This window comes from Capsicum annuum, chromosome 8, assembly GCF_002878395.1.
Source record: "Capsicum annuum cultivar UCD-10X-F1 chromosome 8, UCD10Xv1.1, whole genome shotgun sequence".
Classification (NCBI taxonomy): domain Eukaryota; kingdom Viridiplantae; phylum Streptophyta; class Magnoliopsida; order Solanales; family Solanaceae; genus Capsicum; species Capsicum annuum.
In genome coordinates this window covers 114,190,923-114,209,025 of record NC_061118.1, presented here as the reverse complement: position 1 = coordinate 114,209,025, position 18,103 = coordinate 114,190,923, and the positions used below count along the sequence as shown (strand labels likewise).

General features: G+C 37.7%; 1 protein-coding gene across 1 annotated transcript; it reads left to right on the top strand.

The window, feature by feature from the left end:
* The first annotated feature begins 418 nt into the window (after nt 1–418).
* Nucleotides 419–931, top strand: LOC107879185. Its single transcript, XM_016726280.1, has 2 exons — nt 419–664; nt 779–931. The coding sequence occupies exons 1-2, from the start codon at nt 419–421 to the stop codon at nt 929–931; spliced, it is 399 nt and encodes a 132-aa protein (XP_016581766.1).
* The last annotated feature ends 17,172 nt before the right edge of the window (nt 932–18,103 follow it).

Below are 18,103 nucleotides of genomic sequence, written 5' to 3'. Positions count from 1 at the left end.
ATGTCAGATTCATGGTGACTTGATTCATGTTCTACCAAATGAACTCAATGTGCCAAGTTCTCCTTGGCCGTTTGTAGCATGGGGAATGAATGTCATCGATCCTATTGAGCCATTTGCATCAAATGGACATAGGTTTATTTTAGTAGCTATTGATTATTTCACCAAATGGGTAGAAGCCTCATCTTACAAGTCAGTAACAAAGAAAATGGTGACAGACTTTGTTCGCAATAACATTATTTATTGATTTGGAGTTCCGAAATTAATTATAACAGATAATGAAACTAATCTCAACAGTGGATTGATGCACGAGATATGTGAGAAGTTTAATATTACTCATCATAATTCCACTCCTTACCTTTCTCAGATTAATGGAGTAGTTGAGGCCGCCAACAAAAACATCAAGCAGATATTATGAAAGATGATTGATAACTATAATCATTGGCACAAGAATTTGTCATTTTTCCTTCTTGGCTATCGCACCACTATTAGGACTTCTACTGGAGCAACACCTTATTTGTTAGTTTATGGAACAGAAGCAGTGTTACCCATAGAAGTAGAGATACCGTGTTTGAGAATTATTCAGGAAGCTGAGTTGAGTGATGTCGATTGGATCCAAAATTGGTATGAACAATTGATGCTAATTGATGAAAAGAGGATGAACGCAGTTTGTCATAGGTAGCTTTATCAGAATAGAATAGTCAAAGCTTTCAACAAGAAGGTACGACCGAGACAATTCAAGCCAGGACAATTGGTGTTGAAGTGCATATTTTTGCACCAGAATGAAGCTAAAGGAAAGTTCGCACCTAACGGGGAAGGGCCTTACGTCGTTCATCGAGTATTAACAAGCGGAGCACTGACCCTAGCAGAAATGGATGGTGAAGTATGGCCAAAAGCCATCAATGCAGATGTTGTTAAGAGATACTATGTCTAGAAGTCTTTATCTATTTCGTATGTAATGTTCCCTTTTCTATGTAATGAAACTACGAATGACCTTGTTCCCTCAGGGGAATACGTAGGAAACCCATGTCGGGTATGGTATTTTAAGTAAAAATTTCTCAAAAATTCCTTTTGCTTGTAATGCGAACTATGGTTGACCTGACTTCCTTGACAGATACGTAGGTGGCCACATTGGCCTCGGTCACATTAGAAAAAATATCAAATTTTCCTTTTATTTCATATGTAATGAACTACGTTCGGCCTGATTTCCTTGGGATACATTGGCAACCCACAAAGGGTTCGTCCCCTTAGTTTTTAAAGATCACGGCCTCAGCCTTACCGGTCATCTCTCTCCGCATCCATTATTAAGTTTTCTTGGCACCCAAAAAGTTCGAATCCTCGATAATCCTCTGAACATAACTGAAAGCAAGACATGACTCTCAGTTGAAATACTATCAACCAAGCCGACCAAAGCAATAAGTAACATGCAACCACTGCGTAGCTATATGAAAGGCAGACAACAACCAGACACAAAATTAATGGAGATAGAAACGAAATAAAGCAGAACAAAATAAAGGTGAGGCATAGAGGTTACAACCGCAACAACATAAATGAGAAATACTACTAAAAATGGAAAAGAGGTTACCTTTCTCGGGGCAACGAACTAAGGCAATGAGTTGAAGAGCGATTCCACCACTGACTCCGACTTGGAATTCGAACAACGAAAATAAACAATGAAAGCGGCCAGAGTAAATCAGAAAGAAAATAGGGAATTTATTAAATCAAAAGTGTGATAGAAATTTTCAAAAAAAATCCCCCAAAACTGCCATCCCCTTTCTTAGTTTTTCTATCCCTTATATAGGCAATTTTTGGGCTGCCCAACCTCCCTCTGAAGCTTTACAAAAATTCAAAATAGTGATGGTTTGAAGGTAGAGAAAAGAAATAACCTTTTCATACAGGATTTGAAAGGTTGGGACTTTGGCTTGATGATTTTGACAACTTTGGTTCTCCAAAATGGACCATTATTTGTCCATAAATTCAAAGAAATATCCTCCCAAAAAACATTGAATTTCCATATATTTCTCTTTTCAGAGGTCTATAATGGAGAAAAGTCGTCTTTTTTAAGTCTGATTTTTCAGAAAAAGTGAGGAAGGAAAAGAGATTGAAGTGATGTTGATGGAGATGTTGATGGAAAGGGGAGGGGAAAAATGATATGGAGGTGAAAAACCCATCGAATTTCCCATTATTCGATGGTTCAAGGATTGTTCGGCGTTGGTATCACCATTGTTTCGCTGGTTTTGCCATTGTTTTGTTGATTTTGCTGAGAGCTGTACGGTGCTGTGTTGCACGCGTATGTTTGTTGATATACACTGTTTGGTTTTGTTTTGAGAAAAGAGGAGATGGGCTGGGTTATCTTAATTGGAGTGGGCTGGTTGTGTTTGGGCCGTGTAAAAATCAAACTAACCGATAAACTGAACCGATAAAAATACTAGTGGGTTATTGGTAATGGGTTATTGGTTTTTTATTGGTTTTGTAAAAAATTTTATTGTGTTATCGATTCGGTTCCGATTTTAGCCTATTGGGTTATCATTTTAACCGATAACCCAATAAGAATTCACTAAAATTACTATTTTACCCTTATTTATATATATATATATTTTTGGGTAAATTTGGAATTTTATTAAATTATTCAACCAAAGTTAATGGACCAACCCATTTTACAAATAAAGCCCAATGTAATTACATAGCCGGTCCAATCCGGATAAGAAAATATCTAAAGCAGTAGGGTTTCTAGAAACACCTACTTTCCTAATTGCTCTCATATTCACTCCTCTTCTGCATTTGAATTTGAATTCCTTCAAACTTAAACTTTACCATCTTCTTCTTCTTCATGAAATCAGATTGAAATTGTCTTCTACAGCTGATGCACTTATAAATGGATCCTAACTTTTTTTTTGATCAGCTCTAAGAGAATTAATGAAGTGTACAAAGCTTCTTCCTGCATGTGAGTACCCTTTCCACTAAATTTGTACTAGTATCTTCATTGTGCAACCATATCTTACTTTTCTCTTGCTGTGATGATCAGATCTAACCGAGATGAAGATAGACGATGCTTGGATCCATAAAGATAAAGAAACTAGCTTGACAGTCAGGTTTGTTGGTTGTAACATCTTCTTCTTCGAGAAATCATCTTGAAACCGTCTTCTTCAGCTGCTGCAACAGATGTATATCTGTTGGGAATGAGCGAACAGATATCGACATCTGCTGCAGTAGATGACTAATATGTTTGATTATTTCAAACCTACTCTACATATGTTAAAACAGATGATTAATCTGTTGCAACAAATTAATAATTTATTGAAAATAATCAAAATAGATATAGACATATGTTGCAATAGATCATATGTGTGATTATTTCTAACATATTTTACACATGTTGCAACAAATGATTAATCTATTGCAATAGATGAATAATCTATTAGAAATAATCAAAATAGATTTAGACACCTGTTGTAGCAAATTACTAGTGTGTTTGATTATTTTCAATGAACTCTCCACATATTGCAACAGATAACTGGTTTGTTAGAAATAATCGAATAGATTTGGTCATCTGTTGCAATAAATGCCTAATATGTTTGATTATTTTCAATAGATTACACATCTGTTGCAACAACTTAATCATTAGTTATAATAAATGTCTCATTTATTGAAAATAATCAAATAGATATACACATCTGTTGCAATAGATGAAAAATCTATTACAACAGATGAGTTATCTGTTGGAATAATCAAAAATACATATACATCGGTTGCAATAGTTTATAATTTGTTATAATAAGTTATACATTTAGTAATCATGAGTCATTTTTGTGACGGTGTCTCCTGAGAGTAACTTTTTCTACAAACTGACAATCATTCTCTTTATGTTTGGTCCTCTCGTGAAATACTGAATTTGATGCAATTTGAAGTGTAACTTCATTATTCCACACAAATTCCATTTCTCTAGTATCTCTAAATTTCAACTCCTTCAGTAGTCGCTTGGTCCATATGATTTCATATATTTCTAATGTCGTAACTCGATATTCTACTTTTGCATTAGATCTAGCAACCATATTTTGTTCCTAGTTTTCCAAAGACACTAGTTTTCCCCCAACTAGAACACAATATTCAGAAGTGGATCATGTATCAGTGGGTGACCTTGCATAATGTACATCTTAATATCCAATAATTTTCTCATATCCTCGGTCTTCATAAAGTAGTCCTTTTCCTATAGTAGATTTTATAGATTGAAGAATATGAATAACTACATACCAGTGACTATCATAAAGAGAATTCCTGAACTTACTTGCAACATTAACCAGGAAGGTAATGTGAGGTGTAGTCATAGTCAGATAATTCAACTTTCCTATCAGCCTTCCATATCTTTTAGGATCACTTAAATTATCCCGCTGACCTGGTAGGAGCTTAACACTTAAATACATTGGAGAATCAATAAGACTACAATTTGTCATCCCTGTCTCTCAGGAATATCAAGTGCATACTCTGTGAAATAGCAATTCCTAATTTAGATTGAGCAACCTCAATGCCCAAGAAGTACTTCAATCGACTAAGATGCTTAGTTTAAAAGTGTTGAAAAGGTGATGTTTCAATTTGGTAATTTGCTCACCATTATTATCTTTTATAACTATGTCATCAACCTAAACCACTAAATATATGCAAAAACCTAGAGAAGAGTGATAATAAAACATTGAATGATCAGCTTCACTTCGTGCCATTAAAAACTCCTGAATAACCATTCTAAACTTCAGCTATGCTTGAGGAGAGTACTTTAGGCCATCAGTGCTCGTCATAATCTACACACCATGTTACTAGACTCCTCCTGAGCAACAAAATTAGGTGGTTGCTCCATATTTATCGCATCTTTGATATCTCCATAAAAAATACATTTTAAATATCCAACTGGTAGAGAGGCCAATGGAAAACAATAGCCATGGATAAAAACACATGAACTGAAACAATCTTAGCCACGAGGGAGAAGGTATCACCATAGTCAAGACCAAAAATTTGTGTACAACCCTTTCTCACTAGTCGAGCCTTTAGGTAATTAATTTATCTATTAAGGACAACCTTCACTGTATATACCCAATGAAAACCAACTGTAGATTTACCTAGAGGCACAGGAACAAGCTCTTAAAGACCACTAAAGTGAAAGGTAGACATTTTCTCAATCATAGCTTGTTGCCAGCCTAGATGAGAAAGAGCTTCTCCTGTAGTCTTAGGAATTTAAATAGATAATAGTGATGATACAAGGGAAAAATAGGTCATGACAAATAATGATAGTTCAAACAAGTATAGATAGGATAAGGGTTACAAGTAGAGCAATACCGTTACGAGTAGCGATGAAAGGACTCCCTGTAGACAAGTCCTTAACAAGTAAATATTCTGAAGACGAGCTTGAATTATCTGGATGTACGACAATGAAAAGTCAATAACGATGGAGGTACTACAATGGAAGATGGATTTGTAAAAGGTGATGTTAGAATACCCCAGGTTTTGGACCCTAAGATTTTATTGTAAAATTGAACATTACACAGGAAGCAACTCACGTGATGAGGTGTTATCACTCATCATGGGTCATATGGTGCCACTCGTTACCTGACTAGTGAGGTGCTCCCAGGTTACTACTTAGATCACAACTAAACCCCCTCGAGTCATAGGGTGAGGTCACGAGTCGTGGTAAGGGACTCGTGACCATATAGTATGGTTGCCCTGAGTTGTAGTCTAGACCACGAGTCCAGGAAATGACTCGTAACTAGTTACCATGAGTCATTAACTAACCATAAAGACTGGCGACAGTTTTCCTACACGTTTTTAATAAAGGGTAATTTGGTTTTTTCTCGTCCTTTACACTTTACCAACGATTTAAAACACCCCAAGGTCCCCTTTTCATCATTTAGCAAATCATAAACATTATTCTTTTCTCTTAAATGACCCAACCTAATTGGGTTCCTTGTCGTAATAGGCAGCTCAAGTCCAACTAGGATAGGATACTAACCCTGATACCCAACCTAACCATCCGGCATATACCCAAGTAGGATGAATTTCGAACATATAATAAGATAGCATATAATTATCTAAATCCAGACTATAGGATAGGTCTATTATTGAGACCAACCCAAATGAGTCCAACCATCCCAAACCCAACCGATAACCATAACCAAACCAAACCATAAGCCAAAACCAAATGATAACCAAACCAAGTTCCATAACATAACATAAAAGGATAGAATAGTAAGAAACTTAGTCCAGCAGCATCAACCCCAATACCAATGCCAATACTAAGGCTAAAACCAATATTGATCCCGCACATACCAACCCATAGTGGTTCCACAAAATCCTTTAACCAAAAGAAAATCAATATCCCATTGGGACATGCCCCCAACTATATCCAAAATCAATATCCATAAAATATCCAAAATAAGTAAAAACATCCATGAACATGAAATAGAGCCTTCCAAAATATGAAAGCTCACCATTTAATCCAATCAAGATGATCCCAAATTCAAGCACTAAGCAGGAGGAGTAGAATGGTCAGTTCCTGCATTGCGTAGGGATATAGTCTCATGAGGACGGGTTAGTGGGTGAATGCTAGCAAGAACTTAGGATAGGGATAAAATAATGCCAATTAGTAAAGCCAAGTAAGTAGTTAACCATGCCGGGAAAGGAGTCGGGTTTAGCATGCATTTAAAACCATTAACCTGAGTATATGTAGATTAACCATCCTAAAACTACCAACGGGTTATATGGGTCCAGGGTAACCCTTTGAATGGGCCTCGATACATATAGCCGTGCGAACTAAAGATACCACAAAAGTAGGGTATTCGCAAGTACCCTCACTCTCCATGATACCTATGTATAATATACTTAGAGGATTCCCATGTACCTCCTAGTATCATATATGGTTTCCATGACCAACCTATCATATTAGCAAACATGTTTTTCTGGTGTCAGTCCATTAGACTCGCACCTTCATGGTTAGCTATCACACCCTTCCATTACCCAATTAAAACCATTTCCATCCAACCAAACCATTATACCATTATTATTAACCAAGGCTATAAGTAGTGGTATTGTCATACCGACTATCGTTTGCAAACAATGTCCTTAGCCAACCTTTATGTAGAGGGATTCCCATGTACCCATTGTTTTCATTATCAAAACTTGGGGGAATCCCATATACCCCACAAATGTCCTATTCTTAAGTTGCTTGGGGAATACCATATACCCCATAAGTTGTTCATTAATATGTTTACTTAGGAGATTTTATTGTACCCCACAAGGATGTTCAATTAACTATAACCCTTACCAATTAACTTTTCCAAACCATTTATACAATTTATACCATTTAGGGGTCCATTACCAAACCATACCATGCAATAGTTCTAATAAAAGTTCCATAATATAGTCAAAGGATTACATACGCATTTTATCAAACATATGGGGGGATAGTATTTTCAAATAGCAATTAACTATTCTGATGCAACCAATTTTCCAAACCACTATTAAAGCATGTGGAAACATAATTAAAACATGGGAAAACTATAACCAAACATTTAATATCAAAATCCAAATATATATTTAAAACCCCCAAAATCATACAATAATTATGCCATGAAAAGATTGTATAAATCATGCCTTTATGTAATACCCGAAAAAGTTTTTGTTGAAATTTTATGCGTAAACGTGTTGGGTTCTATCTTTTAGAATAAATTATAAATTTTTCCATATGTAATGTCTTAGATTATGACCCACCATTGCGTAGAGTATCGAATAAGCTTTCCAACGATATGTGGATCATCCAAAACGGACACCCGAGCGACGAGTTATGAACATTTCGATCGAACCATGAATAGTATGAACAGTTAAACGTACAGGAAAAAGTACTGAGGCCTGACGTATTTTTATCCAACTTTTAATGATCATAAATCCTTTTACATAATGATCGGTGATCTACTATATATCAACGAAAATCCCTACGAGTCCTCTTTCCAATGAAATTGGTTTCATCTAATTTGTCTATCGGAGCAAAAGGTTATGGTTGATCTACTTCAGCCTATCAAAAGCAAATTTTTGGATCAACTTCAAATAATCATAACTCCTCGTACATAATGATCTGGGTGAGATACTATATATCAATGGAAATATATAAGAGTCCTCTTTCTAATGAAACTAGTTTCATCCAATTTGGATATTAGAGTAAAATGTTATGGTTGATCTACTTCAGACTATCAAAATAGTCCACCAAAGGATAGATTCGAGAATTATTTGATTTTTAGGGGCATTTTGGTCATTCCCCCTCACCCAAAATCCGTTCAAACCTTATATTAAAGCCTATTAGAAGCATTATATGTTATATTTCATCAAATTCCCTCAAAAAGAAAACCCTAAGCTCCTACATCCAACTTCAAGAACCTCCAAAGTTCACCATTAATTTTGCAAATTGATTCAAAATTCCAAGTTCCAAGTTCAAGAACTCCAAGAACCATCATTCAAAGGCACGATTAACATCTCAAAAATGAGTATTAATCTAAAGTTCATCATTCAAGGTATGTGGGGTTTTTCAACAAGAACTCTCTTTCGTTCTTGTGTCCAAAAGTAATTTTCTTTACAAAGGCATGATTTTTATTTGACTTTTACGAATTTGATGCATGAACCCATATCTTATGATGATTATTATAAAATCTTGATGTTTATGATTTTGAAAGATAAATTTACATGTGTGGAGATATAAAGCATGAATCTTGAATGATATTTATCCTGATTTTGATATTTGGGTCATGAATCCCCATTAAAAATTATATTTTTTTTAGAAAGTGTGTGTTATAAGCACGTTGATGTTGAATATTTGAGATATTTTGAATGATTTGACCTTTTGGTCTTAATGGAGCTGTTTTGAACTTGAGTGTGAAAGAAATCCACAATGTGGTTAATTTTGATAGATGGGAAGCCTGATGGCTCTCGATGTATATTTATATATTACTGAAATTGTTTTGTTATGGATTGTCTTTGAAATGATCTGAGCTAAGTCTGGGAGAAATCTTTAGCACCGAGTAGGAGGTATAAAGAGACCTTACTTCCCTAGAACTACGTGCCCTCATAGGAGTGAGCCTGAGGTTGATTTATATAGTGATCACTAGTTTGTGTGGATTTGATATCGATAGTCCTACTCCGATAGCAAGGATAGGATGGCTCTCCCCAATGTGGGTTGTACGTTGGACTCCATGTAGCTCACATGATTTATGTGGTTATAGGATCTCCCAATGTGTGCGTGTTTCCTTGTGTCTATGGTGAATGGTGTAGTGATTTGTAAGTGAAATTATGAAAGTTATTTTTTTAAAAGATTTAAATCATATTTACATTATGAGAATTGATATTCTTGATGAACTGAAAGTGATTGACAAATTATATGATGACTCACATGTGTTATTGTACTTATTTCATCCTCTGATGATTATGATGATTTTCTTTGGGCTATGTGAGTCTTTCATATATCCTACATATTTCTTATAAATATTTATGATGATGATGTTTATACAACTGCATACACCCCCATATACTTAGTTCTGTTCCCTGGTACTGACCCACATCTTTGGATGTGGGCTGCATTTTCTCAGAATGTAGGTTCAGATTCTCAGTTCCAGGTTTGACAGTGATTCTTTAGACATGCTATTCTACATCCTCTATTGTGGTGAGTCCTCATGTTCCAAGGACGTGATGTCTGATGTTGGTTTCACGGAATTGTTTATAGTTGATAACTGAGTATGAGTCAGTTGGGGCATGTCTCAATGGCTCGCTGGTTTTATAAATTTTCTTAAAGACTTGTCAGACTAGTATAGATGTTGGGAGTTGACTAATAAGTTGTATTTTGTTATCTTTCTGAAATTCTTTTATTCTTGGATGATGATTACTCTATTGATATTTGAGGGTTATTTATGGAAACTCTATTGATTTATATTGAACTGAATGAAAATGGCTCAAAGGGTTAGCTTGGGGCTACTCATAGCCTCAAACCACCGTGTGACGCTCTGAGACCCATTTTTCGGGGTGTTACAAACTTGGTATTAGAGACTAAGGTTGTAAGGTGTCCTAGGGAGTCTGACAAGCTACGTTAAGTAGAGTCTTGATCATCGGTGTATAGCGCACCACATCTATGAGCAAGAGGCTACAAGATGTTTTAGGAAAAAGTGTGATTCTTTCTTTCAGAAGTCTATCGTGCTTAAAGTGTCTCTCTCTGCTATTGATTCGTGCTCTCCTCTTTTATAAATATGCCTCCATGTTAAGCAAGAAGAAATAATGATGGTCAGCAACCTCAACCAGCTGACCCATTGAATGAAAATGTGTCTCATGCTAAATTTCGGGCAGCCTTTCAGGCACTGGCCTAAGCTATTACTATAAATATTCAGGCCAACCTGGCCCCGGCTCCATAGCAGCAGGGAGGTGATTCAGCTGCTACCAGGATCCATGACTTCATGCGGATGAATTCATTGAAATTCTATGGGTCCAAGTCTGATAAGGATCCATGGTTGTTTTTAGAGGAGATGCAGAAGATTACTCAGGTGATGCATGTATCTGAGGAACATAGTGTGGATTTGGATGTGTATAGGTTGAAATACCTTGCTTATGAATGGGTTGTTGCTTGAAGGAAAGGTAGAGGTGAGGGAACTATCCCTACAACTTGGCAAGAGTTCCAGGATGTATTCCTGGATAAGTTTTTCCCTTTGGAGATAAGGGAGGCAAAGGTGGAAGAGTTTATAAACCTGTGACAGGGCTCTATGACTGTTAGGGAGTACTGTTTAAAGTTTAATCAGTTGGCCAAGTATGCTCCTGACTTAGTGGCTGATAATCGAGCTAGTATGAGTAAGTTTGTGACTGGAGTGTCTAGTTATGTGGTTAAGGAGTATAGGTCTGCTATGCTGAATAGTGAGATGAATTTTTCTAGGCTGATAAATAAGGAGAAAGATAGAACAAGAAGGAATAAGAGAGTTAGGTTCAAGCAGCACGGACAGGGTCATACTAGATCGCAAGGAGGGAGTCTCCCTCAGTATCAGGATTGTTTGTCAACGCCAACTCTATCATCTGCTAGTGCTCCTGTGCCTAGAGGTAGGAAGGAGCAAGGTAGCAAGTCATATGTACCCAGGTCCCAGTACAGTGCTGGCAGTAAGCCAAATCATCCCTTATGTCCTAAGTATGGTAGGGATCATTCGGGTAAGTGTTGGGGGTGAGAAGAGGGGTTGTTTCTGGTGTGGTGACATAGGTCACAGAGTTAGAGATTGTCCACAGGATGGACAAGGGCGTCGTGACTATCGCCCTTAGACCCAAACTCAGACTGTTAGTGCTCCAGTTCCAGCGACTCGCCCAGCCCCAGCTCAGGGTGCCTCTTCTAGCAATGCTGGCGGGCAGCGCCAGAATAGATTCTATGCTTTACCGTCCCGCTAGGAATAGGAGGACTCTCCCGATGTTGTTACTGGTATGCTTCATATATTTCAGTTTGATGTGTATGCTTTGTTGGATCCTGGATCTAGTTTCTCATATGTTACACCTTTGATTGCTATGAATTTTGAAATGAGTCCTGAGATTATCCTTGAGCCTATCCTAGTTTCTACCCCAGTGGGTAATTCGATTGTTGTCCAAAAAGTGTCCTGTTACCGTTCTTCATAGAGTCTTGTTGGCTGATCTGATTGAGTTAGACATGGTAGATTTTGATGTGATTCTGGGTATGGACTGGCTGTATTTTTCTTATGCCTCTATTGATTGTCGGACCCTAGTGGTCAAGTTTTAATTTTCGAGTGCATCCGTGTTTGAGTGGTCTGGGAATTCTGTGTCACCCAAGAGTTATTTTATCTCTTACCTCAAAGCTAGTAAGCTTATTTCCAAGGGGTGTATTTACCATTTGGTTAGAGTCAAACTAAGTCTGAGACTCTAACTCTCCAGTCTGTTAACGTCGTCAATGAGTTTTTTGATGTCTTTTCAGATGATCTCCCAGGGATACCTCCTGATAGAGAGATAAAGTTTGGGATTGATCTTCTTCCTGATACTTAGCCGATTTCTATTCCTTCTTACTGTATGGCCCCTGCAAAACTTAAAGAGTTGAAAGAGCAACTCAAAGATCTACTAGATAAGGGTTTCATAAGGCCTAGTGTTTCTCATTGGGATGCTCCTGTGTTGTTTGTGAGAAAAAAAGATGGCTTTTTTTGTATGTGCATTAATTACCGCCAACTGAATAAAGTCACCATAAAAAATAAGTACCCCCTTCCGAGAATAGATGATTTGTTTGACCAATTGCAAGGTGCAAGTTATTTCTCAAAGATAGACCTTCGTTTCGGCTATCATCAACTCAAAGTTAGGGAGTGTGATATCCCGAAAACCACTTTTCAAACTCGTTATGTCCATTTTGAGTTTCTTGTTATGTCTTTCGGGTTAACTAATGCCCCAGCAGCTTTCATGGACCTCATGAATCGAGTGTTCAGACCATATTTGGATATGTTTGTCATAGTGTTTATCAATGATATACTGGTGTACTCCCGTAGTGAGGATGAAAATTGTGATCATCTCTGAACTATCTTACAAACCCTTAGAGATCAGAAGTTGTTTGCCAAGTTCAGTAAGTGTGAGTTTTGGCTAAGTTTAGTTACTTTTATGGGTTATATCATTTCTTTAGAGGGTATTAGAGTTGATCCCCAAAAGACCAAAGCTGTTAGAAATTAGCCTAGACCTATTTCTCTGACTGATATCTGAAGTTTCTTGCGTTTAGCTGGCTATTACCGCCGTTTTGTTGAGGGTTTCTCCTCTATAGCGTCTCCTATGACTTGATTAACCAAAAAAAAGTGAAGTTCTTGTGGTCCGAATCTTGTGAGAAGAGTTTTCAGGAGTTGAAGACTCGACTCACTTCAACCCCTATTTTGACTTTGCCTGATGATATTAATGGTTTTGTGGTGTACTATGATGCTTTGAGAGTTGGGTTGGGTTGTGTATTAATGCAGAAGGGTAAGGTAATAGCTTATGCTTCTAGACAGTTGAAACCCCGCGAGAAAAATTACCCCACCCATGACCTTGAGTTGGCTGCTTTTGTGTTTGCTTTGAAAATCTAGAGACACTATTTGTATGGTGTCCATGTTGATGTTTTCACTGATCATAAGAGTCTGCAGTATGTGTTTACCAAGAGAGAATTGAATCTTAGGCAAAGACGATGGTTAGAATTGTTAAAGGACTATGATATGAGTGTGTTGTACCATCCAGGCAAGGCCAATATTGTGGCGGATACCCTAAGTAGAGTGTCCATGGGTAGTGTTTAGCATGTGGTAGAAGGTAAGAAAGAGTTTCCTCGTAATGTACATCATTTGGCTAGATTGAGGTTTAGGTTGTTTGACTCTGCTGAAGGTAGTATAGGGGTTCAGAGTAGTTCCGAATCCTTCTTGGTTTCGGAAGTGAAGAAAAAGCAATACTTAGATGCTAGTTTGGTCAGACTGAAGGAGTCAGTCAAGGACCAAAAAGTAAAGGTTTTCTCCCAAGGGGGAGATGGTGTGTTGAGATTACAGGGTAGATTGTGTGTCACGAATATTGATGATCTGAGATAGAGGATTATGGCTGAGGTGCATGGGGCGCGATATTCTATTCATCCTGGTGCCACCAAGATGTACCGAGACTTGCGGGAAATCTATTGGTGGAGTGGCATGAAGAAAGATATAGCAGCATTTGTAGCTAAGTGTGCAACATGCCAACAGGTTAAGGTTGAACGCTAAAGACCTGGTGGTATGATGCAAGAGTTTAGTATTCCCACCTGGAAGTGGGAAGAGATAAATATGGACTTCGTGATTGGTTTACCTCCTTCCCGACACCATCATGATTCCATTTGGGTTTTGGTTGATAGGTTGACTAAGTCTGCTCATTTCTTTCCTGTTCATACTTCATATACTGTTGAGGATTACGCTAGATTGTATATCCGAGAGCTAGTCAGACTGCATGGAGTTCCCTTGTCTATCATTTCGGATAGGGGTACTCAGTTCACTTCGCAATTTTGGAAAGCTTTTCAGAAGGGTCTTAGTACCCAAGTGCTTTTAAGTTCTGCTATTCATCCGCAGACCGATGGTCAGGATGAGCTACCATCCAGACCTTAGAGGATATGTTGAGAGCTTATACACTTGACTTTAAGGGAAGTTTGGATGATCACTTACCGTTGATAGAGTTTTCTTACAATAATAGTTTCCACTCTAGTATTGGCATGGCTCCATTTGAAGCCTTATATGGGAGAAAGTGTAGAACACCCATAGGTTGGTTCGAGGTGGGTGAAGCGGCTGTGAGTGGTCCTGATTCGGTATTTGAGGCTATGGAAAAAGTTAAGTTGATTAGGGAAAGGTTGAAAATTGCGCAAAGTCGTCAGAAGTCATATGCGGATGTTAGAAGGAGAGACCTTGAGTTTGAAGTTGGTGACTTAGTGTATCTGAAAATTTCACCCATGAGGGGGGTGAAGAGATTTGAAAAGAAGGGGAAGCTTAGTCCCCGTTATGTTGGTCCTTATAAAATTCTTAGCCGTGTTGGTAAGGTAGCTTATGAGGTCGAGTTGCCTTTCGAGTTGTCCTCTGTTCATCTAATATTCCATGTCTCCATGCTTAGAAAGCATATTAGCGATGTTGTGGTAGTGGATTTCTCTGTGAGTGTTGACATTCAAGAAAATCTTTCTTTTGATGAGATTCCTGTTGAGATTCTTGATTTCAGTGTCCGAAGACTAAGGAACAAAGAAATTCCCTTCGTCAAGGTGTTGTGGTGAAACCAATCTGTTGAGGGTGCAACTTGGGAAGCTGAGGCGGATATGCCATCCAAGTACCCGCACCTATTTTTTGCGAACTCCGATTAATCCAAAGGTACCGTTCTTTACTAAATCATGCACTTTTGAAAAAAGTTGCAGCAGTCCAGCTGTCATTTATTATGTGTTCAGCTGTAGTTTCTTGAATTTATGCATTCTATATTGCATTCGGAGTGAGAAACGATGTGGTGATGAGTCTAACGAATGGTTTTAGCTGTATGCTATATTCCCTATCTAATCTTGGCATGTATAGCATCATTCGAGGATGAATGTTTCCAAGGGGGATGATGTAATACCCCGGGAAATTTTTCATTAAAATTTTGTGCGTAAACGTGTTGGGTTCTATCTTATAGAATGAATTATAAATTTTTTCGTGCAGAATGTCTTAGATTATGACCCACCATTGTGTAGAGTATCGAATAATATTTCCAACAATATGTGGATCATCCAAAACGAACACCCGAGCGACGAGTTATGAACATTTCGATCAAACTGTGAATAATAGTGAACAGTAAAATATTGTAATACCCCGCATGTTTCTAATCCTGTGATTCATACTTGGGTACATGACTTACAATGAATATCCTAGTGATAGTACAGCTTATGATGCATTAAGCATGTTCATATGAGTCACTTAAGGTAATACAAGCTAAGAGTTTTTGAATCCATCAAGTTTTAGTGTTCGATTTTGCAAGGGTCATCTTTGAATGAGTATAACCTAATGTTAATGTGGTATTTTGGCTGATTTAGACCTACCAAATTGTAGAGAATTGAATTAGCTTTCCAACGATACCAATTTCGCCTTAATCCAATAGCCGAGCGAAAAGTTATACCCATTTTTGTGAGAGACAGTAAGTATAGGCGATTGGTTAGGCGCCACCTAACCCAAGCATAAGCGATTGGTTAGGCGCCGCCCAACCCAAGCATAGGAGATTACTTGGGCGCCACCTAAGCCCATTCCAGGTGTCAAAAACACTCCGTCTTGAGTTATTTTAAAGGGAATTAAGTCTTTAAATATTTCTTACACGTCCCTAAACTTAACCCTATGAAATTTATATCTTCTAAACATACTGCAACCCTATTTTCATCTCAAAGCTCATCATCCAAGAGCACTAAAGAAGAAAAACAACTAGGGTTGCATAAGTAAGCTTGAAGATCCGATTTCAAGAAAATTCCTCCGCCAATCATCAAGAATCTTCCTTCTAAGGTATGTGTAGTGTTCATCCACGGATTCCTTTTGTCCGTGGAGTTCAAGAATCAATCTTTAAAATACAAAAGCTTGGTTGATTGTGGTGATATGATCATACCCATGTTGATTCTTGATTGTTTTCCTCTTTTTCATTATAAAGTATGATTTCTATATTGTTGGGTATTGATGATCATGTTGTTGGTATTGGGTGATTCCCAAGGTGGAATCTTTATATGTTTTTGTGAATTCATGATATCATATGAGTTGGAAACATGTAAATTTAGTTATTCATGATGTATAATTTGGTGATTTCACCTATGCTTAAGATGTGCATGTAAGGTGTTTGATAAAATTCCTAAGGAACTAGAAATCATGCAATATAGCTAAATTGTGACTAAGTGAAGGATTCATGATATGCCCTTACGTTCCAATGACTTCTATGTTGTTAATGTGCCTTGTAAATGTTGTTGGAATACCCATGAACTATTCTTATGAGATTATGTTATGTTTACTTGCAAATCCTACTTATGAACAAGATGCATGATAACCATGCAATCCACATGAATTTCCATGCTATTAGTATGTGTTGCCAATATGATTATGCAACGAACATGATATTAAGATTGTGCAAGTACTTCCATGTGATATGAAATCCTTTCCATGCAATACATTGTTTATAACCATGCATAGTATGAGATCCCTACTTATGATATTATATATTATGGACTCTACTCTTATGATCAAGTCAATCATGTGTGTCAGTTTCCTTCCATCGAATCCTGGGGGTACTTGTACCCGAAAAATATAGCTGTGTGCCTAGAACCATGTCTTGTTTTCACAATACTCTCAGTAAAGCCATGATCTATAGAATTCAGTCAGTCATGTGACTCAGGAAAACTCAAAAATCTCAGTAATCTCAATAGTCCAATAATCTCAGTAATCTCAACGCTCAGTAACTTCAGTACCCTCAGTATTCACAGTCAATCTCAGTAACTTCAGTACTCTCAATCAGTCCTCAGAACTCAATACATTCCGTCAGTCATTGGAATCCAGTAAACTTAGTTTAGCTCTGCTAAACAATACCACTAGTATCAGTCCAGTTAATCAGTATCAGTTCATCTATTCAGTTCAGTTCAGTTATTTAGTTCATCTTAGTTATTCAGTTCAGTGTCTTTCAAATGGGAGTAGAGGTTAGCACCGAGTGAACCCAAGGATGGGAACTCACCCGCCAGTTCAGGGTGTGATTCTTAGTAGCAATCCTTATGTTCCAGAACTACGTAGCCAGTATAGGTTGAGACATCTTAACCCATTAGCTTAGGGTTGATGAGGTGGATTAACCCGTTAGTTTAGGGTTCCCACCGTTCTCATTGAGTACCCACCAGATAAGGGTCACTCACAGCTGTCCTTACCAGTGGTGCAGTATTGACACTCCTCCAGTCAGGGCAGAGATTAGACCCCAGCTTAGCCATAACGGCATCCACGGGGCATGTCGGTTAAACACTACCTCCCACAGTTTTAGTATCAGTCTCAGTAAAAGAACTCAGAGTGTTCTTCAGATTTTAGTATATACAGGACTGTCAGATATAGTTACCCATGTTAACAGTTTCAGTATTAGTCTCAGTAAAAGAACTCAGGGCTTTCTTCAGATTTCAGTATATACAGGACTGTCAGATACAGTCATCCATGTTATCAGTTTCAGTATTAGTCATGATAGTTATCAGTAAACCATGTATTAGCTTACAGGTCATGCTATCACGTATTCACGGTCCCAGTTTTTATATATGTGTGTTTGCACTCCCACGTTCATATTAGTCAGTCAGTGTTGCTCATACATGAAACCCTTTATGTTCAGCCTACCTTCCTCGTGTACTCAGTACTCCAGTTGTACTAATGCATTTGCGCTATGGTGCTTTCTTTTCATGTTACACCATAGGTTTCGAGACACGAGCTCCAGCCCAGCAATAGCGGTAGCGTTCCAGTCTCAGAGACACAGTGAGTCCTCATTGATTCGAGGACAATATGATTTGATTCATTTATTTACTCTTTAGTTCAGTTTTATGGAGTTAGTTGGAGACATGTTCTTTCAACTCCTTATTCAGACAGTTTAGAGGCTTTCG

Coding starts and splice junctions, on each gene's coding strand:
- LOC107879185 (XM_016726280.1), top strand. CDS start 419: ATGATTGATAACTATAATCATTGGCACAAGAATTTGTCATTTTTCCTT. Junction 665..778: donor ATGAAAAGAGGATGAACGCA/GTTTGTCATAGG, acceptor TTTTTGCACCAG/AATGAAGCTAAAGGAAAGTT.